Source organism: Pleurodeles waltl, chromosome 7 (genome assembly GCF_031143425.1).
Source record: "Pleurodeles waltl isolate 20211129_DDA chromosome 7, aPleWal1.hap1.20221129, whole genome shotgun sequence".
In the NCBI taxonomy this organism is placed as follows: domain Eukaryota; kingdom Metazoa; phylum Chordata; class Amphibia; order Caudata; family Salamandridae; genus Pleurodeles; species Pleurodeles waltl.
The window spans coordinates 31562236-31586536 of record NC_090446.1 but is presented as its reverse complement, the minus strand read 5'-3'; the positions used below and the strand labels follow the sequence as shown (position 1 = coordinate 31586536).

The 24301-nt window shown below is 43.9% G+C and overlaps 2 protein-coding genes across 3 annotated transcripts in view; both read left to right on the top strand.

Moving 5' to 3' along the window:
- The window catches only part of LOC138246764 (killer cell lectin-like receptor subfamily G member 2), a 64368-nt gene extending 61438 nt beyond the window's left edge, over positions 1–2930 (top strand). The window contains exon 6 of the mRNA XM_069201524.1: positions 1012–2930. Within this exon, the coding sequence (XP_069057625.1) occupies positions 1012–1031 (20 nt within the window). The 3' untranslated portion in view covers positions 1032–2930. The remainder of the gene's footprint in view (positions 1–1011) is intronic.
- A 16466-nt stretch (positions 2931–19396) lies between these two features.
- Positions 19397–24301, top strand: part of LOC138247151 (C-type lectin domain family 2 member B-like) — a 77671-nt gene continuing 72766 nt past the window's right edge. For both annotated transcript variants that reach the window (XM_069201893.1, XM_069201892.1), the window contains exon 1: positions 19397–19883. In XM_069201893.1, coding sequence (XP_069057994.1) covers positions 19577–19883 — 307 coding nt within the window. In that variant the 5' untranslated portion in view covers positions 19397–19576. The remainder of the gene's footprint in view (positions 19884–24301) is intronic.

Genomic DNA, 24301 nt, shown 5'->3' with positions numbered 1-24301 from the left:
GTGCTACAGAGGTTGGATGTCTACCTGTACTAAAGCTGAGCGGACCTTCAACCAATGCCATCTTGCCTTTTGCATCGCTTAAGATGTACGTCCCAAGGTCAATCTGGGAAATCCAGTGATCCACAGAGGGGGAAACTGATAAAGAGACCGATGATAAAATAGAAATTTAGTGCTACAGGTGTCAACGTTCTATCCATCAGAAGCCTCTTGGTGGTTATTTTGTGTTAGAATACTCTGTTCTATCATCACATAGGTCCTCAAACATCCCAAGTGCATTAGGCCATGTTTCCAGAAATATTTAGAATGACCACTCCTGCTAGTTCTTTGTGGGGTAACTAGCAGTGCCCTCACCTAGTGCCTGTGACATCACCTCAAATGGTAACACATTCTATCTTCTGTGCTCCAGCCAAACCTTACTGAAAATCTATGCTTCTTGTGGGCTAAGAGTTCTTGGCCTTTTCAATGCTCCACCGTGCCAGCTATTGAGTACCAAATTGCTGTTTGGCATTAAAAATAATTTGAATAATGAAACCTCAGGGCAAATGTTAATTGATAAATTTCCTTTTTGTCATATTTGTTCCTGATTGGTGGATATCCCCAGCCAATCACCGCTGTTTGAAACTTTGAAAATCATCCAGTTGCCTAACATGCTCATGCCAGTTCCTGTTCCAAATAACCCCCCTAAAATGCAGATGCAAATAACCTCTGCAGTGCCACTAAAATGGCATCAGTAGCCTGAGCTTCTACTGGAGAGGGAGACTTACACTGCTAAATTAGTACAAAAAAGTGCAGAGGTCCAAAGTTTTTATTCAGAGCGTGGCGCGGGCACTACCAAATGCTAGAGTTGGCGAGTACCAAGGTTGTCTTGTTGCCCCCTAATGCCTGGTTCTATCATCTCAATACTACCTATCCCTTTATCTCACTATTACAGGTATGTTGTACCCCTGTGTCTTGGAGGGTTTGAGCAAACAGTATTTGTGCTAACCACAACTTTGATTTATTTTCCCCCAGAGCTTCCTGCACTAGGCTGAATTAGGCGGTGATGATGACGACCAATGTTTAGCACAACATGAAGACAACGTATGTGCACTAGAACACTGCTCTTCCATGGTCTTGGCTTGTCACAGCAATGGAAGGCTCCTACTTCTTGCACTTTCTTCCAGTCGCTTACTTGGAGTATGGAAGGGGAACATGTTTACATCTGGATTGGCCTAAACACTAGCAAATTACTGTTACTTTTTGGAAACTATGTGGTTGGCGATGGTCCATTCCTGAAGCAGAAACTGTCTGATGCGTTCATTTTATGTTTTCCTTTTGAGCGTAATATGTGTGTTGTACTCACGTGTCCATGTACTGTTCTCGCTTTCATCTCATTTTCATTGTCCTTATTTATCTGCCGAGTCTTCCTAGTTTTCCGTTTGATTATGTGTGACATTGTTTTCAAAAAGTTGAATGCACTGTGAAGCTGAACAACTTTTCTTTGTAAAACAAGCATTGGCCATGGTGTTAAAGAAGACAGACATTCTAGGTCTGTAATCTGTTTAGTGTTTCACAAGCACACTCTGACATGCCACAACCACAAGGAAAGGGAAAAAAAGCCTTTTGGCTTTGGCATTACTTGCTTCAGGAAGCAATCAATCTTAAAAGAAAAAAAAGAAATATATATATATATATATATATAATCTAAAAACCAAAACAGTTTTTTCCAATCTCAAAAAGCACAGACTGCCATAGCTAGGAATTGGGGGCATATTTACACGCCCCGTGCATCACATTAGCGTCATTTGTTTGTTTTTACGCTAATGTGGCATTAAGGTGGCCTTTTCCTTGCACCATTGCGCCACTTTGTAACCCCTTGCTCCACATTATGCCTGCGCCAAGCATAATGTATGCAAAAGGTGCGTTCCCCTGTTAGAAGACCTGTAAAATTGGCACAGCGAAATTCACAAGCTTTCGAAGCACCTTTTTTATTGACATTTTTAACTCCTGCCTAAGGCAGCCGTTAAAATGACACTCCCATTGTTTTCAATGGGCCTCCCTTTACTTTGCAGGATTAGCAACATCATTTTTGGTGCTAATCCTGCAAAGCGCCACAATAGCATCAACATTTTTGATGCTATTGTCGTAACTACTGCCATGGTGCACCATATTGTAATGGACCGGTCCTCACAAGGATAGTGTTTGTCTTGACCTGACAGTGTTTACCCACGCTATGAGAACCGAATCGGTCCTCACAGTGTGGGATGGAGATATATATATATATATATATATATATATCTCCATCCACCCATCCTCGTCGAAGGGCATGATACCATCACTCAGAGTGCAGTTAACCAATGGATAAAGTGGGCTGGGATAAAAATAGCCCTCTTCTGTGTGCCACAGTGGGTGGAAGAAAAATGTGAATGACAGAAGGGGCTGGCTGAAAGCCATTGTAACTAAGTATATCATACATACAATTTTAGTAAAATCTAATTTCTTTTGGCTAACACCAAATTAAATGAAGAAACACAACACAGATATAGGAGAATAGAACAAGAAATCTCTGAGCATTTGCTGGATTCTATATCTTAGCACAATTAAAAATCAAACCAATTGGCTTGGACGGTCCTTGCTAATGAATCACAGCCAATACAAGTGCAATCACTGCACAATCAGATGCCGTTTTCCCTTCTCGGATTGTGTCCTGTTTACTATTACCATTGGCCAAACGAGGTCTTTACTGCCCTCCAACTGATGTACGCAATCAAAGCAGGTACATGGACATTAAGCATCCGAACTTTAAAAACAGACTACCATGAAAGGAACCCTGACGTAGCACTGGTCACATCAGCATTAAAACGTATATTACAGACATGAACAGGTCAGAGCTTTCCAGGTTCTGGCAGACTTATGCAAGAGGAATCACAATGCTTGCGCAATGATTCTGTGGCTCTTACTCTAGATGCCTGGTCTGGAGCTAGAAACTGCCCTGATTCCAAAGAAGATGGCACACGGACCTTGATTCACTAAAAAGAGGAGGGGTTGCAGAAGGGAAATTCAGGTGGTATCTTAGGACCTGATGTCTTCCCGAGAAAATGGGCAACTTGGCATGGAAAGATGGCAATACTATGTCCTGCTCATTGTGTCAGGTGTCCATAATGCAATGAGGCACCCTGACAGATCTCTCATCTCCAGAGCTCAGTGGCTTCACTTTAATGTATTTTTCTTTCTTTTCTTTAGAAACTGTTTTTGTAAAATATTATCACCAAAGTTGTTCTAACATGCACACGTGTATGTATAGGTGGACACTTTTCTGTTTTTTGTAAAACTTTTTTTAACAGAAAAACATTGTCAATGGCAATCTGTCCATATAAGTGAATTTGTATGCACAGCCAGCCATTTTTCATTTTTTTTTTTGTTGGTATAATGGTTTGCACAAACAATTTCTAAACAACACAAGTAATCGGAAAGTCACATGGCCCACAGCAAAAACCAGACTTATTTGGCGTTGTTGATGCTTTTTGGGTTTTGCAAAGGACGTCTCTGGGACTGGGGAGAGATATCACTTTGGGCTCTTCACTGAATTACATCAGGAAGGAGAGGGGCTGTCTTGTTACAGCTGGTAGAGCACTGACATGGGGGCCTTTTGTTACACCACCAGCAGAGTAACATTTTAATTCATAAGAGCGAGGAACTGCAACATTTTATGGCCGTGTCCCTCCACAATGGGGGAAAAAAAATATTGTGACACCCCCATGGATTTTTAACAATTATTCTATAAATTTGGAAATGCAGTAACGTTTTGTTACTGTTTTAAAAACGCAATCAAATACAGGATACCATACATATTATTCTGGTCAGGCATCTAAGATTAGGAGAAGTCATGCAGTCGTTTTAGTTCCAATCGCTATGCACTGTGACATTTATACTTTTCATTTATAACAGCAAGCTTAATAGTAACTCAATGCAATGGGATGTGAGCTGTAAACCTGGAGTAACGACTAAATATTGTATATAGCTGAAATGCGACGAAGTAAGCTCGACAAAGACTTGATAGCCACTTATTTAGCCTTAACATGGCACCTTTGTCTGTGGCACATTATTTTTAAATCGGTGCCAGGTGACTTTTTGTGAGAACTGACTGGAGCAAGAGATGGTCGGAGTTAGTACAAAAAAGTGGTGGAATATTGCTAGCGTCAGAAAAGCCGGCACAAGAAAATTAAATGCTGACCTTAGCGGCATCAAATGGAGGCTGGCCCTCAGTCTCTGGCACCTGAAGGGAAAGGCTGCTCCGTGACTGATGCCCTCATGTTGCACAGAATGTGCAGTACCTTTTCACCAAGTACAGGGACAGCCTTTTCCAACTCGCAGAGGTGTGAACCAAGCCGAACTCCAAGCACTTACCTGGTGTCTGAGGCCAACATCAATGCTCGCATTAGAAGGGGTATGAAAAATAACCTGAAAATAGTCATCCATTGCAGCGCAAGGGCACTCTGCAGCCCACGCATTTCAATGCTAGCAGTCAGTATGTCGAATATTAGATGTAATCCATTATTAAACTGGAAATGAAATTTCCTTTGAGCCGTTTCACGATGTGAATAAAATCTGCAGGCTATGGCTAAAGGGGGCTGCTCACAGATCCTTTGTGTTTTTTGTCTGATAAAGGCTGACGACCAGATAAAGCTCTCTTTAGGAAGACCTAGAAAGGAGTGTAAAAAAAAAAAAATGTGAAGTGCAACTATGAGAAATACTACCACTCACAGCTGTGAGCATGTGGACAATTGTTGTGCCCTGGTGTTTTCTTGTTGTAGAAAGCTTAGCTTAAGCAACAGAGCTTTCAGCAAGAGGTAATAAAAAAGAGTGGAGCAGCTCTACTTACAGCTCTTAACACTCAGGCGTAAAAACACTCCAGCTGGCATCCAGTCTCCTGCAGTTGAATATTCCACCATAAAGGGATAGGTTAACCTGCTGCAGGAACTCAGGAGACAAAACACTACCTCAGTGAATTTACAAAAACATTCTTGGATGTCTTGGGTTTGCCGCTCTCCATTTCAACAAAATGTATGATGGCGCTAATATCTACATTGTTTTATAAACACCAGTGTATGATATTCAGTGAAAATGCATTTCAAATACTGCAAATCCATATGTTTGTTTTGTTTTTGGGACATTTAGGATCTGCAAACATGAACTTATCAAAATTGAATTTTAAATAAAAGAAACATTTCAAACATTTAAATGAATCTGAAATCGTGTTTCTTTACTCCGTAAGTAATCTGTCAGGGAAACCAAATTGAAACATGTCTTGAATAGTGCATGATTGTTTATGTATTTCCTGTCGGATTAGTTTTCTCATCATAACATCCTAAGCCACAACAGTGTTAAATGTATCTTCAGGATATGGACATCCATATCTTCGTCCTCCTACAACTTCTACTAACAGGATTCATTTTATTCATCTCCAGTGGATGAAGAATGGATTATGCCAAAATGAGGCTTAAACTTGTGATGATTTGTCACAAAGGTGATGGAGAGATGTCCACAGCGGGGTCCAAACTACTGGCCAGCTTATCAGACATGGACATCAAGGCTTACTCAAGAAGAATACAACAATGCCCATCTCAACTAAATGGCCAATATTACACAAAATGCGTAATTCACAATCTTTGAATGAGGTGTCTATCCGTTAGAGAGCTTAATTTAAATGATGTCAAGCCACTCTGTAGAGTAAGAGAAAAAACAGAACTCTATGTATGCCACAGTCTTACTTCCTGTGGGTCGAATTAGTGTTTTTCTATGAGGCAGTTTTTGAGACAGGAAGTTTGCACAGTTTTCAGAAATTCAGGCATTTACCACATTTTGAAAGAAACACACATTCTTTCCAGGTACCATGGAACTATTCATTGATGCACACGAAACAGTCAAGAATCAAGCTGCCTTGCAGGGTCAAACCATCATACAACCAGACTCACCATGGAAGTGTTTAAAAACTGAAGGCCATACATTTCATCCCTGTGACACTCATCATTCTTAGAGACTGTACGAGGGAGTGTCAGAAATTCGGTCGTTGGTTGACTGGGGTATGAACTCTGGTCCGGCAACAGGCACAGTCCATGGCGGGATGGCCCACAAAAGTCATTAAATGAGCCTATGCTTGATCCTGGGTAGCTTGGCACAAAAGCACTCTGGCTTAATTTAGAGGCAAAGTATTTATGCAGAACACAAACAGTAATAAAGTGAAAATACAACACAAGAACAATCTCAAACCAATTTAGAAAAATAGAGTACCTTTTAATAAATTGTTTGACACCAAAGGGGCAAAAATTCAGTCTGTAGAACCGGAGGTATGAATTTTTCAAGTTTATGGTTCAAAATGGTGCTTCAAAGAGCCAACCGCGGACATCTAGATGCATGAGATCAGGTCAAAATCGAAACTTAAGGTCGATTGCAAAGGAGCGCGGTTTCGGCACAAGAAGTGGATTGGGCCCAATCAGCTCTTACCTTCAGACTTAGAACAATTTCTGAAGAAAAATGTCTGAGAAGAGAAAGTTCAGTGGGGCAAAGCTAATGGAAGTGACCGAGGAGGGAGTGTAGTCGTTGGATGGACTTGGGTCAAAGCAGCAGTGATGTTTTTGTCGTTTGGACTTAGTCACGGGAATGAAAGTAGAACAACTCCAACAGGATGAGGCAGAACACTGTAACCGAAGAGGTCCATACCCCTTTAGCGAAGGACCGATGAAACAGATTTGCTGCTGTGGAGAAGGACACAGTGGGAGAAGTCACAAATTCAATCCGACCGACGATGCACCTCTGGTGAATAAATGAGCAGGTTGGTAAAAGTCTCCTCCTGGTTCTCAGAGCACTTTTAGGTCACATTTTGTCTAAGTACTCAGTTTTGGAAAATGGCTATCTGGGAACTTTTAGCACCTCACCGAAGGGTTCAGGACTGAAGGGGGTGAGGACTCCCTCAGCCTGGGTCCAGGTGTGGGTTCAAGACAGTGGAGCCTGTTATGTCCCTGTGGCTCTGAACAGGAGGCCAGCAAACAAGCCTCGTAGTTACTTCTGGTAATCCAGGAAGCAGATGTGGATGCAGAGGCTCAACAGTAGGGCTGGTCTCTGAGGGTTCAAGGCAGGCTCCAGGCAGCAGAGCAGTCCTTCCAGGTACAGCAGCAGTCTGGTAGAGTGCAGAGCAGGTCACAGCATCAGACAGTCCTCTGAGATTCCTTCCACAGGTCCATAGTGAACTGAAGAGTGGGTCTGAAGATTCGACATTTATACCCTGGTGGCCTTCTTCTGGAAGATGGAGGGAGCCTCTGGAAAGATTCTTTGAAAGGGCATGGAATTTCCCCTGCCGCGGCTCCGAGCTGGTTGCTGTGACAATACAGGGTTGTTAAGCCCTCTGCTGTGTTGGCCTGCTGCTGCTGTAGGAGGGACTGCCACTTTGCTGTTTGCTCTGGTGTGCTGACCTGCGGCCTGCTGATTCTGTTCTGGTCTGAGAAGGACTGGACTTGTTCTCTTTATCCTTGCAACCAAGAATCTCTAAGGGGTTGTTGACTTGCTCTTTGTTCTACTGCAATCTCAGGGACATCAAAGACTGCTGCAACTCACCTGCTACAGCACCTGGACTCTGCCATCCTTGAGCCTACCCTGCCAAGTGGTGCCATCCCAGTCCTGAACCCTTGGAAGTGGGCCTAGGGTGCTCTGCTTTCTGAGGTTTTCATTGGGACTGCCACAAAGCAATATGAAGGGATGCTACGCCTGGCAAAGCTTCACCTCACAGCTCCCCAGGATCAAAGCAAAGTGACGCCAAAGTGCACAAAGCTTTGTTGCACAGCTTCTAGAACTGATGCCAGACAATACAAAGCCTTGCAAAATACCACTCCGCAAACTGCACACTAGGATTTCAAATGTTGTGTTCAGCAGGCCAAAGTGGGTCCCTGTAGCCAGCCCACGTTCCATCTCGGTCAGTCTGAACTTGTAACTTTGTCCCGGTCCTGGGTGACCAGAAATCCACCATTGCTGCTTTGAGCTTCTATGCGCTTTTTTCACCTAAATCTTTAAAATTGCATATCTCGGGATCTAGTTATTAGATTTTTGTTGTTTTGATCTTGTTTAATTAGATAAATATTTTCAATTTTTCTAAACTGGTATTGTCTTTTTGTGGTGTCATTCACTGTGTTACTGTAATTTAAGTGTTGCACAAATATGTGCCGCATTGCCTCTTAAGTTAAGCCTGACTGTTCTGTTCCAAGCTACCAGGGGGTCAGAACAGGGTATTTTAGGGAGTGCAACTGACTTACTCTGACTAGGATTGTGGTCCCTTCTTGGACAGGATGCGTACCTCTGCCAACTAGAGATCCAATTTCTAACATAAGTCTATCCCTGACCATCCCTGACCCTTACCATGAGTCAAGGCTTCATCTTACACATAATCATATCATTAAGACTAACCCTAACATATAAAGTAAACTTTATGTTAGACCTAAACTGAACTCTAAAGATACATTGAGCATATCCCTTCCCCTAAACGTAACCTTTAACCTAATTCTAAAATTTTGCCTCCCTAGGGCCGGCTTTTGGATTTGTTGAGCTGGGCCTAGGGCGCATAGTTTCAGAGGGGCACACTGAGCTTACTAAGCAAATTGCTTTCATTTTTTTAGTTTTTTGGGAATTCCAGGCAGCCAGAGACTTCAGGTTCTCGTTCCCTTCCTGTAGTGTCCTTCCCCCCCCCCCCCCATCCCCCTTCCTTCCTGCTCTCTACTGGGCTCTCACGCCAAACTCTTGTGCCAAAGTCTTTAGCTAAGCCTGAGAGTTAGGGCTAGAGGAGAGATGGCAGATGCCAGATACAACTCACTACCAAGAAGGTACATTGGTCCCTCACAAAATCCAGCAACACCCTCCACACCCCACGCAGCCATAGGCATGAAATCAGCCGTGGAGGTGGAGGAGATAGTCTGATGTCAGTGGAAGGACTGTGGATTGGTCAAGTGCATGGGAGGAAATAGATGCTTTCTCGGAAACAAAGCCTTCTCCCATCTATGATCCAGGCTATGAAGTGCTTGGAGTGGAAAGCAGCTGTGGTAGACATCAGGCAAAGTGAGACGTTAAGGCTAAAGTGAGCTGGTTTGATTCCTTCTGGAGGAGCACCAGCAGTAGAAGAATGACCAGACAAACAAAAAGCTGCAGGAGATGGAACTCAACCCAGCCAAAGTTCAGGGCTACTTTACATACACACCTGTGCTGCATAGTAAGTAGGTTCACCATCAGATTTCTTAAGTGAGTAGTACAAGCTACTTTGGTTTTATTTTTTGACTCTCCAGATTGTTCAGGTAACACAGGTACATTGCATGTTTTGGTGCCAACACACGGTTACTGTTTTAATCATTAGTGGTTTTGGTTCTCGTAGGTATTCTTTTAATGGTATGATTGAAATAACTGTTTTTTTTGTTGTGTACACAAAAAGACACAAATGAACCCTAAAACTATTTGAAACAAATATCTGAGTACAATTATACATTTGTAGATCGTTCAACATAACTTATGTAAAAAGCTCAAAGCAGCTGATAATCAGTGATGTGTGACTCCTTCCACTGATGGCAAGCAGCTATCATTTGTTCATCAGTTTCACAAATTCATTGTGTGACAATGTGGGGGTACCTGGAGTGGCATTTCACCACTGATATGCAAAAGTGGATTTAGAAAGTAGGTATGTTCTAGTTTATGGTCTCTTAGATGATAAAGAAATATGCATTGTATATGTATAAGCTTTAAATATGGATGATAAAGGACATACACAGCCCTCTAAGAGAGGTGAGCTAGAAGAAAGTCATTTTAAGAATATCGTTGCACCGTATTTCTGAAAGTTGTTGATCTTAATAGATTTCAAATTAAAAGTAGATTCATTGCATGTATATTTTAAACATGTACATTATTTCTTTTTTACTATCATCTTCTCATTGAAGATGAAATGTTTGTGTATTTTAACATGTACAGTATTTTTTTACACTGTTTTGACTGTTGTAATGTTTTTTTTTTGTTAACCGCACAAAAAAATTCTTTCACTTTCAAGTATGTTGAACCATAACATTGTGACCAAAGTATCAACAGTGTAAGTTTATATGCTTAACGGGCTTGAATTCAGACCTATGTAACTTTGTGATCTCTATATAAATCTTCCATGGAGTTAATATTAAATCTATACTTACCTAGGAACACTTCTCTAAACTTTGTTCCTTGATATTTTGCCCACATTAGGGTATACACTTGAAAAACAAATTGTCACACAACTGTGAGGGGATTTGGGGTCGCGTACAGGCAACAACAAAAGGGGGAAATGGGTATAAGTGCGTTCCACAAAGTGCATGAATTCCAAGAAAGAGCAATTAGAAGCACCCTTGACCCCTAAGTGTCTCCTGTTTCCTGGCAAAAGCCCTGCTATGTTTTCACACCTTTTTGCCAGATCGCTCTGGGCCTATATCATGCATTGTTCTTGGCTTGGCTTACCTTGCCCACAACTCAGTGATCCCAATCTTAGGAAACTCCAGTCTGAAACAGCCGCTCTCCAGGATATTTCTAAATGCTAATTGCTGTAGAGGAGACCAAAGCTAGCAAGTCTCCAATATGTGAAAGCCATTACGGATTAAGCAAGGAACTGGAAGCTGGCAGACAACTGACCGATTTATATCACCAATTTGAAGGGGTGCTTTCAAATAGACTTCTGGGGGTCTTAGTAGAGGTAAAAGGAATGAAAATATTGGCCTGCTCTATGAGAGAGGCAATAAATTGCATAGCAGAAATTGATGTTTGTGAATTGATGTAAAATGAAAACTGAGAAACCATGTTGGAGGAAACCAAATCATGGAAAAACAGCTTTAAGGAAAAACAATATTAAGGAAATATAAAAGAAAGAAAATTAAAGGAAGCATTTTAAAGGAAATATATTTTTAAGGAAAAATGCTAAATTACATTAAACTTGGGTGAAGTTTAGGATGACAGTGGAAAGTAGAAAGTTAGAAAGGGACCCTTCAAACAGCACTTTCTCAACTCATGGTGAACACATATGTAAAATGTGAGGCCTAAGCAAACAGGATAAAAAGGCTCATTAATTAATTCCTGGTGAGAAAGTCAAAGATCCCACCTGAAGTCTTGTGCTTAGTATTCAAAGGTCATTTTTTATTTTCTTCAGTTTCCTCTATCCAACACGTTTCACCAGGCTCCTTTTGCTATGACTCCCTCTGGGCTAGAAAATACATAGACAAATATAATATGAAGAACATAAATCCTTGTACAAACACTATTCAGTTGTATCAATATGTTTTAACCATGCACCTAGATATGATAGAATTAAAGTTGTGAAGATCCTGAGAGCACATTTTTAGTTTTGGCTGTCACATGGCTGACTATGAGGGCAGGAGCAGTCTGAACAGAAGACCAGGTACACACAACCTTGCAGGGACGTAACTAGGAACACACGTACAGTAAGATGTAACAGGATCCCGTGCACAGCCTCTATCCCTGCATAGGGGTACACTGATGATGAGACGTGCTGATGGAATCAAAGTGCATCCGCTGAAATGTGATTACTTACATGAGGTGTCTCCTATGCTTTACAGCAATTACCACTCTTCAATTCTGGGTCACTAGCACCGACTTTGAACAAGGTGCAGGCTGGACTGAGATACCCTCAGAGTATTGTTAGGTGGCAGAGGGTTTTGTGTATATTGTAGAAGGCAGGGTACTTGAAAAGGGATTTTTCTTTAGTCTCATTACATGAGTGGAGGGCACCCTCTTGCCCCCCTTTTTCCCTCTTAGTTCCTTTGATCTGATGACATGGCATGTTGGGCATATTTGCTGTAAGGTAAACTAGAACTACTAAAAAGTGGGTAGGGTTGCTCCTGGGAACTTTTACCCATTGGTTAGGGAATGCCAAAACGTCACCCCAAACCACAAGCTGCTGCCAGGCATAAATGTGGCACCACAAGGTACCATGCTCTGAATACTTTCTGGATATGTGGAAGATTAGAGGAGGAAAGGACCTTCTGTCTGTAACCTGAGAGGAGCCCTGAAGGATTGGACCTGCTCCCTCCTGTACCACGGACAAAGAAGTGGAATTCAAGGGTCATTTGGTTGACCTGGTGACAGAAAGACAAGAAGTCTTTTCCTAGATGTACTCGGCTGATTAGTGGCAAAAGGATCTGGATTGAATTCTGCTGTTGACCGTTGCCTGACACCCTATGAGTTTCTAAGTGCCTCCTTTAAGGTCGTGTGAGCTTTAGAAGGGTACTACTGTGGTTGTTTTTGGTATCAGAATAAAGTATGAAAAGTTCTGAAGACTTTTCCTCTAGACTAGTGAGACTTGGAAGCTTTTTCAGACTTTCGAGTATTCCACCAGGACTAATTCATTTGTGGGTCTGACCCAATCTCCATTGCGGTCAGTCTGAAATTGCACTTTGGTTCCTGTTTACCACAACCATTCGCTTTAATTTGCACTTTACATTTTGGGGCTCTTTTTCTACTTAAAGCTTTTTTTAAATTAATATCTCCAGTGCTAATTAGTGAATTTTGGCATTTGGGTGCCTTTGTATTTTAAAATGTACTCTATTTTTCTAATTTGGTATGGGATTTGTATTGTTCGGTGTTTAGACTTTATCCCTGCTTTGTTACTACATAAATGTTTCACACATTGCAATAGGTGAAGCCTATCTGCCCTGTGCCACAGCTACCAGGGGGTTGAGCTCAGGTTATTGTACTGATTTCAAGGGATCACCCTGACAGGAGTTGTTATTATTCCCCAAGGATCGAAGTTGCCCACCCCAAGTTATAATCCAATTTCTTACAATAGTCACATGTGGTCAGGCAAGAGGAGAAAATGTAGGAAAAGACGGTGAGGAAAGTAATGATGTGGCTTCAGTTTGCCCCACAAATTGGATCTATGGCGCTTACAACTGTTGAAGGAAATCAGCCAATAGATCTGCTCCCAATGGAAAACTACACTCAAAATATATTTCAGGGCAATCCCCATGTCAACCTATGGGAGAGATAGGCCTTGCAATAGTGAAAAGTGAATTTAGCCATATTTCACTATCAGGGCGTGTAAAACACACCAGTATACATCCTACCTTTTAAGCACACTGCACCCTGCCCATGGGACTGCCTTGTGCCTCCCTTGGGGGTGACTTGCATGTAGTAAAAGGAAAGGTTTAGGTCTGGCAAGTGGGTGCACTTGCCAGGCCAATAAGGCAGTACAAAACTGCAAATAGACACTGCAGTGGCAGTTCTGAGACATGTTTTCAGGGCTACTGTTGTGGGCGGTACAATCAGTGCTGCAATCCCACTAGTAGCATTTGATCTACAGGCCCTGGGCACACAGAGTGCACTTTACTAGGGGCTTACTTTTTAATCAAATATGCCAATTATGGATACAGCAATCACCGATACAATGTAGACAGAGCATGTGCACTTTAGCACTGGTTAGCAGTGGTAAAGTGCCCAGAGTCCTAAAACCAGCAAAAACAGGTCAGAAAAGATAGAAGGAAGGCAGCAAAGAATTTGGGGATGACCCTGCAAAAAGGGCCAGGCCCAACACAATTTAAATAATGTTAGACCTGCCAGCCTTAAGATGGTTTCCCTCCAATGTGTTGCCTGTCTCCCTCCATTTTTCAGACCTTGTTTTTGCTGGTTTTAGGACTCTGCATAGTTTACCACTACTGGCCATACCCAATTGACACACTTAATTTTCTTTTAAGTCCCTAGTAAAGTGCACTACCTTTGCCCAAGGCCTGTAGATTAGATGCTACTAGTGGGCCTGCAGCGCTGTTTGTGCCAGTCACATAAGTAGCCTCTTTGACTTTCTCTCAGGCCTTCTATTACAGGGCCTGTGTGTATAGTTTACTGCCACTTCGAGCTTGCATTTAAAACCCCTTGGCAAACCTTACACTCCACTTTTATTACATATAAGACAGCCCTAAGGTAGGTGCTGGGGAGCCCCTAGGGCAGGGTGCTATGCAACGAAAAGGCAGGACATGAACTTTTAAGATTTACTCGTCCTGGTAGTGACACACTTCCAAACTGTTTTTTCAATACTGTGAGGCCTAGTCTTCTCATAAGGTATATGGGATTCCTTATTATACTAATAACCTGCAATTCCTGATTAGAAAGGAGTAGCTGCATCATGTTTCATATCTTTTCAATGGTGACGATAAATTCTCTTTACTGGTAAAGTTGGATGTAACATTACTATTTTAGAAATGTCACTTTTAGAAAGTGGGCATTTTTCTGCTCTTACAGCTCTGTGTGCATGCAGCCTGTTTCCAATACTCACCTGGGGTGAATGACAGCACCACTTTGTGTATTTCCTCTAGAAAGCTGTAAACACAGGAAGGTTTGGTGTGTCTGAGTACTCATTTGCATTCTGATGGCTCTTCCTGGGCAGAAAGGGTGAAAGGGGGTGACACTTACACCTGAATAGGGCTGATTACACCCTACTGATAGTCTGGAGTCAGGGTTGGGAAGAAAGGGCCTCTGTGCACTTTAAAGTCCCTGTTTTGAAGTCTCCCCCACTTCAAAGGCACAACTAGGTATAATTACTGGGTCTATGACCCCACCAAATCAAACACCTCTGGACCTACAACCTGACACTGTTTGAAGAACTGCTGTGCTGCAACAATGACTGCTATTCTGCTGGACTGCTGACCTGAAAGGACTGCTTCTCTGCTGTACTGCCCTGGTGCTCTCTGATCCAGCTGACAGAGAGTTGGACTCTGCCTTGCACCACAAATGATCTCTAAGGGCTTGTTGTCTTTCCTTCGGTAGCTTGAGACTTGGTGACATCAAAGTCCATATCCCTGCTGCTGTGCCTGGTTCCCTTGAAGTGGACCCAGAGGCTTGCAACATGGAAATCAAAGCATCTCCTTTCTGCGTGTAGCACTACCTTAAGAAACCCCTGAAAACACTATTTGCTTCTAAGTGATATCTGGCATTCATTCCTTAAAAATTCATATCTCGACTTCTACACATTGGATTTTTGTTGTTCTGGTCTTATTTTATTTATAAAATCATAATCTATTTTTCTAACTTGGTGTGAAGTCTTATTATGGTGTTTTCACTGTGTTACTCTATGAGTTATTACACAAATACTTTACGCATTACCTTCTACGGGAAGCCTGACGGCTTTGTGCCAAGCATCCAGAGGGTGAGCACAGTATAATTTAGGTTGTGTTGTAACTTACCCTGATTAGGATTGTGGTCCCTACTTGGACAGGGTGCATACCTCTGCCAAACAGAGACCCAATTTCTAACGGTTATGTACATCAACTTATCGGACACATTGAAAATGTGAAAAACATATACAGAAACATCACCAGCATGTCTGAAATGGCTTTAGGGTAGACTTTATCCCCGTTGCTTCAGTCCTGTGGGCAAGTGAGCAGTTCTGAATGGGAGAACTTGACAGGCTACACCTGATATACCAAAGGTAGTATCCATGTTCACGTGAAGCAATGTATATTAGGTCGACATAAACCCCAAAAGGCAAGATGAAATATAAAATATAAGTTTGTGACATTCCATGGACTGCAACCAAGGGGACTATGGGTGAACGCCTGGGAAAAGGATATATTAGAATGGCTAACAACAGAGGAGAAGTAATGGAGTTTGAAGAAAAGACATCAAACTAAGGAAAACTAGTGGCAAGCAATTTTGTAGAGATTGTTTTATACTTGAAAGTACTGAGACAGTCCACGCCTAACTAGACAGCTTTAGTGGTGAGGAGGAGGATGGAGGGGGAGGAGAGAAGGAGTGGAACTTGAGAAGCCCTTCGGGATATTGTGATGAAAGTGCAAGAGACAATAGTGGAAATAAACAAGAAACAATTAGGGGGTTTAGATGAGAGTATCTATTGATGAACCAACAGCTTCAAAATCTTCAGATATTGATGCAGATTTGGAAACTGTGTGATTAAATGTAGCGGTTGCTCCTGAGGCTGCAACTCATAAATCATAATGTTCAATGTTAGTGGATGTCTTTGTAATAAAAAATTAAAAATCATAAATTTTAAAAAAAACCTTAAGCATAACCCTTACCTTAACCTAACTCTTACCATAGCTCCTACACAATCCATAACCCTAAGCGTAACTCTAACAGAATTAGTGGAATTGTGCCTTGGTAGAAGCAGTCATTCTGAGATGCGCCTGATTTTACTTGCTGCTGGTAAGCCATTATAGCCCAATGAAAACTCCCCAGGCCATAACAGAGTGCCGTATCAGCCCTCGGCGAAGAACAGTGAACTGCCACTCAATCGCGGAAGCTCGTGAATTTCTCACCTCCAGACGTACCCAAGTTTCCAAATATTTGCTCCCTTCACCCAGAATTGAATGTAAATTACCTACTGGAAGATCAAACCAACATAGGCAGAATTCCTCTTGCCCGCGTAAAAGCTCCACATGGCCAGAGACTGAAGCCTGGTTCTCCAACATGCACCTAAATGGCTTCACCCCCAGCTGACTGACAGAAGTATGAAATCCCTCTTGAAGTAAGGGAAATCATTTCTTCCAGACAATGATTTTACAATAACAGGGCAAACCATGGTCCTCTACCACATGGATGGAGGCAATGGTCTGCCTTACAGCATCCGACATACCTCTTTGACACCATTATGTATCATACCCACTACAGCACATGTACGAATGAACAAATCGTCATTGTTCAGTTAATTAAAACTTACAATTAAAACAAGCTAAACACAATTGTCTCATTGTAAACAAACATTTAAAAAGTATTAAAAGGCCAACTTGCCTTGAGGATTTTAGCTCCTCCGCTCCTCCACACCGTAGTCCATGTCCTCGTCAGCAGGACATTTGATTGCAAGAAGGTGCCTAGTGCGTGACTGAGCTACAGTACAAAGGAGAAGAACATGTGGACTGCAGGCATCTGATAGAGAGAGTGGAGCCCATGGTTATAGGTGATTTCCAGATAGTAAGTATAAAGTTATACAAAGTACAATCAGTGCATTAGCGATGAAGCTCATATACACACTACAGCACGTGTCATCAAGATGCTGGAGAGGTTTAATTGCATCACACCCAGGGCTGTTGGAGCCTGTTTCATGTGTTCTGTGAAGAGATGTGTCTTCTATTTGTTAATAAATTGAAGAAGGGAAGTGTCTGTTCTGATAGCAATGTAGATGCCATTGCAGATACTATGGATGTTGTCTGGGGTGTCTCCTACTTTGTTCCTAACTGCATTTCCATGCTCCCTCTGGCTGTGTCTTCTAGTGCTGCTTTGCCTGTTAAATATGGATAATTTCTGGGACAGGTGTGCAGAGGTTTTAATTTTGAGACCATTGGAATTAAAATAGCTGGTCTAGAAAAACAGATTGACAGGACACAGGACTTTGAGGACGCAAACTGCAGGTTGGTTGGTAGTAGTTCGATATTATAAAGTACAGAGGATTTCATGTTTAATGAGGGTTGATTTACGTTTCTGTTGAAAGACAGCCCCAGATCATCCTCATAAACTTTCACCTAACTCTGAGCCACCCTCAGCTGAACCACAGTCTGTTACTATAGGACCTCAGTCAGGCTGAGTTGCCCTAAAAGTCCTTTAACCAGCTTCCGGACACCCTATGAGCCCCAAAGAAACACCAATCTTGCCCTCAGTCGCATGTCAACCCTCAAGCAGGTCATTTGGCCCTGAGGCACTCTCCGTCCGCCCTAAGGTGTTATCAGCTAGGCCCCAGGGACACTAAAGCTGGCCATGCTACAGTCTCCTTATCGCCATGGTCCCTACTAGTCCTTTTCACACCCTAAGCCCATCATGAGTGGGCATTAACTGACTCACGCTGTCCCTCAGCCAGTCCTCACAGACCTGAGACAATCTGCCCGCGACCTTGCATCTCCACCAGTAATACTCAAAATACAGCCCGGATGAGACCCTCCTGACATTCACCTGTGTCCCCCAGCTGAACGACCCCCACTAAGCTGCTGTTTACTTAAGATAGCTTTAACTTTCAGAAATATGTTAAAAAATGGGCAAGGGTTTATTTACACACTAACTGAAGTAAAATAGACTCAGCAAAGGTGTTCAGTACCGCTTACCTTTAGGAACACTCATTCATTTTTTAAGACATATAGCAACAAACATGGAAAAATATGATACAGTCTCTTCAAAAATAAAAAATAAAATATTTCTATCTTTAACATACAGAGGTGTTTTACCTTAGTACGTCAGATTACATCAATGCATTCAGAAATATTTTTTAAACTGATAGTTTTCAGAAATTAATGTAAAAACATTAATTCCTCCTCCCTCTCTGACAACAATGCCAGTAGTGAACAAGTAAGAAGTGAGTCAGTTGTCACATGGACTCGTCTAGGTGGTCTGGGTTGGTATTACACATGGACAACGTGATAGTTTATTAAATCAAATACAAGAGAAGGTTTTGTATGGAGTATATCCTGAGCTCATGTATTTCAAGATGCTCCTATATGCCATAATAAGAAAGAAAAAGGCAAAGTGAAATGTGGCAATTGCCTAGGATCACACAATGTAATTTATTGCGAAAGCCAGGATTGAACCCAGGTTTTCTCGTTTCACACTGGACAGTTCAATTTCATTCCAATTCAATAATCAAGTGGCCTCTTTTTTTACACTTGTCTTTCCCACGGTAGCCTTAGCAAGCAGAGAAAGCTTACTCCACTGGAGGCATAGAGGTTCAGATGCAGCACAACAAGGAACTGTCAAATGTATGACTTCTTGAGACTAAGAGCTTCATTTAGAGGGAAGTATGGACTGAAGCCCTCAAAAAAAGTCCACGACTCACTGATCACACAATGTTTGGCTTCTCCTACGCCCACCTAAGCCCCTCCTCCCCATCAAGTCAGCGTGCACACCTCAGACCATACTTTGTGGTCCCTGTGAAAATGTTTGCGAGTACCCATAATCTAACCCTTAATTGCATGAAGATGACTAGCATGAAGCCTTTGCGTGTTTGCGTAATTAATTATCCTAATTTTAATGTCATTTATCATTTACATAGTTGAGTTCTCCCATAATGTTCTTTTTTTCAAATTATATGTGCTATAATTATACAATGAATACACTTGATTATGTCTTTGTTTGCCTTATTTGTAGATATGCATAAATATTGTTCGTATCTATTTGTATTGTAAACACAAGTTTAAGTGTAGTCACAAGTGTATCTAAAGTGAATGAAGTAACACCGGCAGGACTTCAATGTTTCTGTTTTACTGTAAATGATCAAAAAATGAAAGTGTATAACTGCAACTTTAAAGGATGGGGATGAACTCTGCCTGCTACGAGACACCGAAGCATAGCCTGCCAATCACAAGCCGTCAGTAAAATGACGCCGTTCTTGGCGGGCAATTTGAAATTGCACTGGGTAAGCTGCGGACGCCACCATTTTGTTCCTGGTTAAAAAACACCCCCCTGTGTGTCCGAGGGAACGCCTGTGCTAGACCCGTCGTGATTTGCCCCGGATCACACCATTCCAACTAGTGCGGCGCTTTTACGTTCCATAATTAAACTTGTTATTTAGTGCTCAGTTGTTTTACTTTTTCATTTCCGTGTAAGGCGCAGCATGGAGGGTGAAAATGGTATGCCAATGACACCCCGGAAACGTTCCCCAGACCACGATGATTCCGGCGTCGGCTTTTCTGACGGTCAGACCCCGTCGGGCCAGACTCCTTCCTCTGATCAGACCCACCCCAATGACCAGTCACCTGTCAGGAAGAGGCTTGGATTTGCGGGTGACGCCCTCGGAAAAAACGGGGTATCCTCAGAGGAGAAGGAGCGGCTGAGGAGCTCGGAGGAGACAGATGGGCACCAAGCCAGGCCCAGGAACCAGAGCCATGGGGCCTGGACGCAGGAGAGGCGGCTACCTATAGGTAAGCACAGGGGCAGCTGCGCCGATACAAGGCTCCCGGGGATACAATGTATCCGCGCTGGGCACTATGTAGCCTCCCTTCACACACACCTTACCTGTCCCCGGAATAGGGGGACGCTTAATTCTGAGGTATCACAGACGCCGCGGTGGCTCATTTTGGATCTCGTGTCCACCTGTTTGTACCTGCACAGGTGTCTGCTGCCGCTGCTCGGCCAAGGACACACCTCGAGCATCACTGAATTTAGGGACACGGCGGAGGGATGAGGACGGGACGCCCAATCAGAGAAAGGTGGAGGTTTCCTCTACTTCCTGGAAATGATCTCCTCTGTTGGAAGCTGATCTCAGCTGCTACAGGTGGCAGTCTGACCAGCCATGAGTCCCTCCTCTTCAGACGACCCCCTTGTGCTCCTAGTATACTAGGATAACATCAAGATCGGACAGAAACCAGACCCCAAAATAAGAGGCCCGGTTAGGGAACCCTATCGTTCAAGACGTGGCCCACGTTTCCAAATCGGGGCCGTTTTGAACTTTTAAAGACATATAATATTGGTATTTTGCATATGTATGCGTTCAGGGGCGTAGGAGACACAACATTTCTGGGGGGGACAGGGACAACCTTGAGGTGGGCCTCCTGCACAAAGTTTGCACACAGAAGGGTTGCCGTGGGGGGGATGATGGGGGGGAGGCGGTTGCTTTCAGTCGAGTCCTGTGAGACCGGCAATTCCCTGTCTGCTGGGCTCTTGGCTGCCTGTAAGGCAGCGACAGGCTCTGTGCTACAGTTCGCCTGTGTAAAGTCCTAAGAGGCCTGTACTGCATGCTGGGCGCAGTGCTTCCTGCCGATTCCTGTGCTGCCTGCCATGCACTGTGCTGCCTGTTGGGAGCTTTCTTTCTAGTCAGACTGTGTCAGTCTCTGGCCCCCCGCCTGCCTGTGAAGGCCAGTAAGCCCTATGATTGCTGCTAGGTCCTTGTCTGACTGTCATGTGGCAGTCTCTGTGCTGCTGCGTTCCTGTGAACTGCTGTGCTGTCTGACGGGCCGGCCTTAGTGCTGGTGGCGCCCAGTGTGACATTGTTTGTTGGCGCCCCCCAGTGACCACCTCTGCCACGGATTCCCTCACTACTATCCATCACCACTCTCTCTCAGATGCATTTCATTAGTTTTATAGCACCACTCATACCAGGAAATATCCCTTACAATGCATTGCCCATGCTGCCATTACCACAAATATGGGGCTAGCATGGATGCCTTTACCACACATGTCTTTACCACGCATATGCGTGGTTACAGCATAGAGAGCGGTCTAGCTGTCCGGGTGGAACAGGAAGAAGCAGAGGAGAGAGAGGTAAGTAGGGCTGTGGCCGGGTTTAGGGTGGGAGGTCGGGTTCATTTTTAGGACAGGGTAGGGTCGGGGTAGTTTTTAGGACATGGTGGGGTAGGTTTTAGGGTTCTGGGGGCAGGGGCATCAAGGTAGTTTTTAGCGCAGTTCAGGGTAGGTTTTAGGGTTCAGAGTGGGGGCGGGTAGTTTTTAGGACAGGGCAGGGGGGTTAGGGCTCAGGGCAGGGGCAGTTTTAACTGATTGGGCAGGGTGGAGTATGGTATCAGCAGGGCGGGGAGAATTTACCACGCATGTTTCTTTACCAAACATTCTTTTACAGCGAAATTTGTTGTAAAGGCATGCGTAGTAAAGACACGGTCGTTGTTGAGACCGCGATGTTACGGCATGCACGATATACGCATGTGTTGTTCCATCATTCAGCCCTCACAGCAGTCTAGGGTGTCAAAGCACTTTACATCACACAGATATTACGCAGAGACCATCATCAATATATATGTGTAAATCAGTGTATATGAAATGTTACATAAGACAGAGGACGACAAATTGTAGGTGTCATAGGTCATCCATACTGGTAGCAGGTATAGTTTAAGAGTGGTTTATCTGGAGAACCGCAAACTCAGAATTTAAAACATAACACCATGGTTGGGGGCTTTCTTTAATAATAAGAATTGATTCGCGCTCAAATTAACTTGTTTTGCAACATTAAGTTAATGAAAAAGTGGGGGGAAATCATAACGCTCTAATCTATACCTTGATGTTTGCATGCAGCTCTTTGATAAGTTCATTGCTCACTGTTCTATATTCAGTTTTAATTTATAAATTGCAGGGGACAAAAAAGGAGCTCTCTGATGTAGGAAGTTGGCCTGGTGTGTGGTGAGTACCTATGGTATTATCACCTTATACCAGGTCCAGGTATCCCCTTATTAGTGAGGTGTAGGCAGTGTCTAGAAGCCAGGCTCTCTAGAGTTAGCTGTGGATGAGCAGCCAAGACTTATCTAGGACTTAACCCATGGAGGTCCAGGGGGACTTAACCCATGGAGGGGAGTCCCAGGTGACCCTCAGCAAGGCAGAGAGTCTGGAGAAGGAGAGGCAGCCCCCACAGAAGACCTACAGGCAAGGAGCCCAGGAGCTGCAGAGAGGCCCACGCAGCACACCTGAAGAGAGGTCCCATGTCGCAGGCGAAGCACGTTGAGGGCTGTGCTTCACAGAGAAGAGTGCTGGGGACTGGGGCTACATGGATCCTGAAGATCCCTTGGAGGAGATAACAACAGGCCTTGGTAGCTGCAAGAGACGCGGTGCATGGGGGTACTGTCCTGCATGGGAAGGCAAGGACCTACCTACTCCAAAGTTGGACAGCTGGTAGAGAGGACCAAGGAGACCACTCCAGACTATCACCCCCTGATGCAGGATCCACGCAGCTCAGGAGCAGAGGAGATCCACGCAGCCGGTCGTTGGTGCAGTTGGTGCCTGCAGATGCAGGTAAGTGACTCCTTCACTCCAAGGAATTTTCCTTCTTTCTTCTCATGCAGACTGAAGACTTGCTGCCCTCAGAGGAAGCACAGCCGGGCTAATGTTGCAGTTGCTTGAAGGAGCCGGAGAAACAATGCTGCAGGGTGAAGTCGCTGCTGGAGCTGCAGATTGTAGGTTCCTGTGAAGTCCAGTTGCGGTTCCAGTGGCCAGAAGTCAAAGTAAACGTTGCAGAGGAGTCCTGCTGGAATCTTGAACATTGAATCTGAGGACCCACCCAAGAGGCAAACCCTAAATAGCCCAGAAAGGGGGATTGGTCACCTAGCAGGGTGACCACCTAGGAGGGGGCTGTGACGTCACCTGCCTGACCTGGCCACTCAGATGCTCACAGAGGCCTCTGCCCACCTTGGATTCAAGATGGCAGAATCAAGTGGCCACCTGGAGGAGGTCCAGGCCCCACCCCTGGGGTGGTGATGGACAGGGGAGTGGTTACACCCATTTCCATTGTCCAGTTTCACACCAGACTAGGGGCTGAGGTCCCTGAACTGGTACAGACTGGTTTATGCAAGGAGGGCCCTTCAGAGCATACCATTAGCTTGGCGAGGGTACCCCTCTCAACCCTTGTAACACCTATTTCCAAATGGAGAGGGTGTTGCCTCCCTCTTCCAAAGGAAATCGTTTGTTCTGCCTTCCTGGGCATAAGCTGCTCAAGCAGCAGAAGGAGGGCAGAAATCTGTCTGAAGGGTGGCAGCAGCATGGGCTGCCCGGAAAACCCTAGAAAGCTGATAGGAGCAATGCTGGGAATCCTCTAAGGAGCCCCCAAAGTGAATGGAATCATACAAACAATACTGACAATAGGATTGGGGTATGATTCTGACATATTTGTTACCAAACATGCCCAGGTTCTGAGTTGCCATTATGTAGCTGGACAGAGGGAGTGACCTATGTCCAGTACAAGCGTAAAATGGCGTCCCCGCACTCATGAGGTCCAGGAAAATGGAGCTGGAGTTCGTGGGGGCACCTCTGCTCCTCCAGAGGTGCCCCCACACACAGGTACTTGCACCCTGCCCTCTGGCTAGGACGGCCTGCCATAGAGGTGACTTAGAGGGACCTGGTGCAGTGACCTGAAGTGAAAGGGTGCATGCACCTTTTCACGCAGGCTGCAATGGCAGGCCTCCAGACATGGTTTACATGGGCTCCTATGGGTGGCATAATACATGCTGCAGCCCATGGGAAACCCCTGATCCCCCAATGCCCTGGGTACCATATACTAGGGACCTATAAGGGGCACCAGTACGCCAAATGTGGGGTGTGTGTGGTCCAAACAACCAAATTTAATGGGAGAGAGCACTGGGGTCCTGGTTAGCAGGATCCCAGTGAACACAGTCAAAAGTGGGGTAACCATGCCAAAAAGAGGGTACTTTCCTGCATCTGACAAAAGCAGTAACCCACTGACCTATTCACATTATATAGACTTTGTGATCTGCATGTAGACGTTCTTTGTAGCAGGCATAGTAACCCTGTACGTTATGCTGAGTCAAAACTCCGACTAGACAAAACTTCAATCTCTCTTCAGGAATACCATTAATCAAATCAAATCAAATCATTAACATTTATA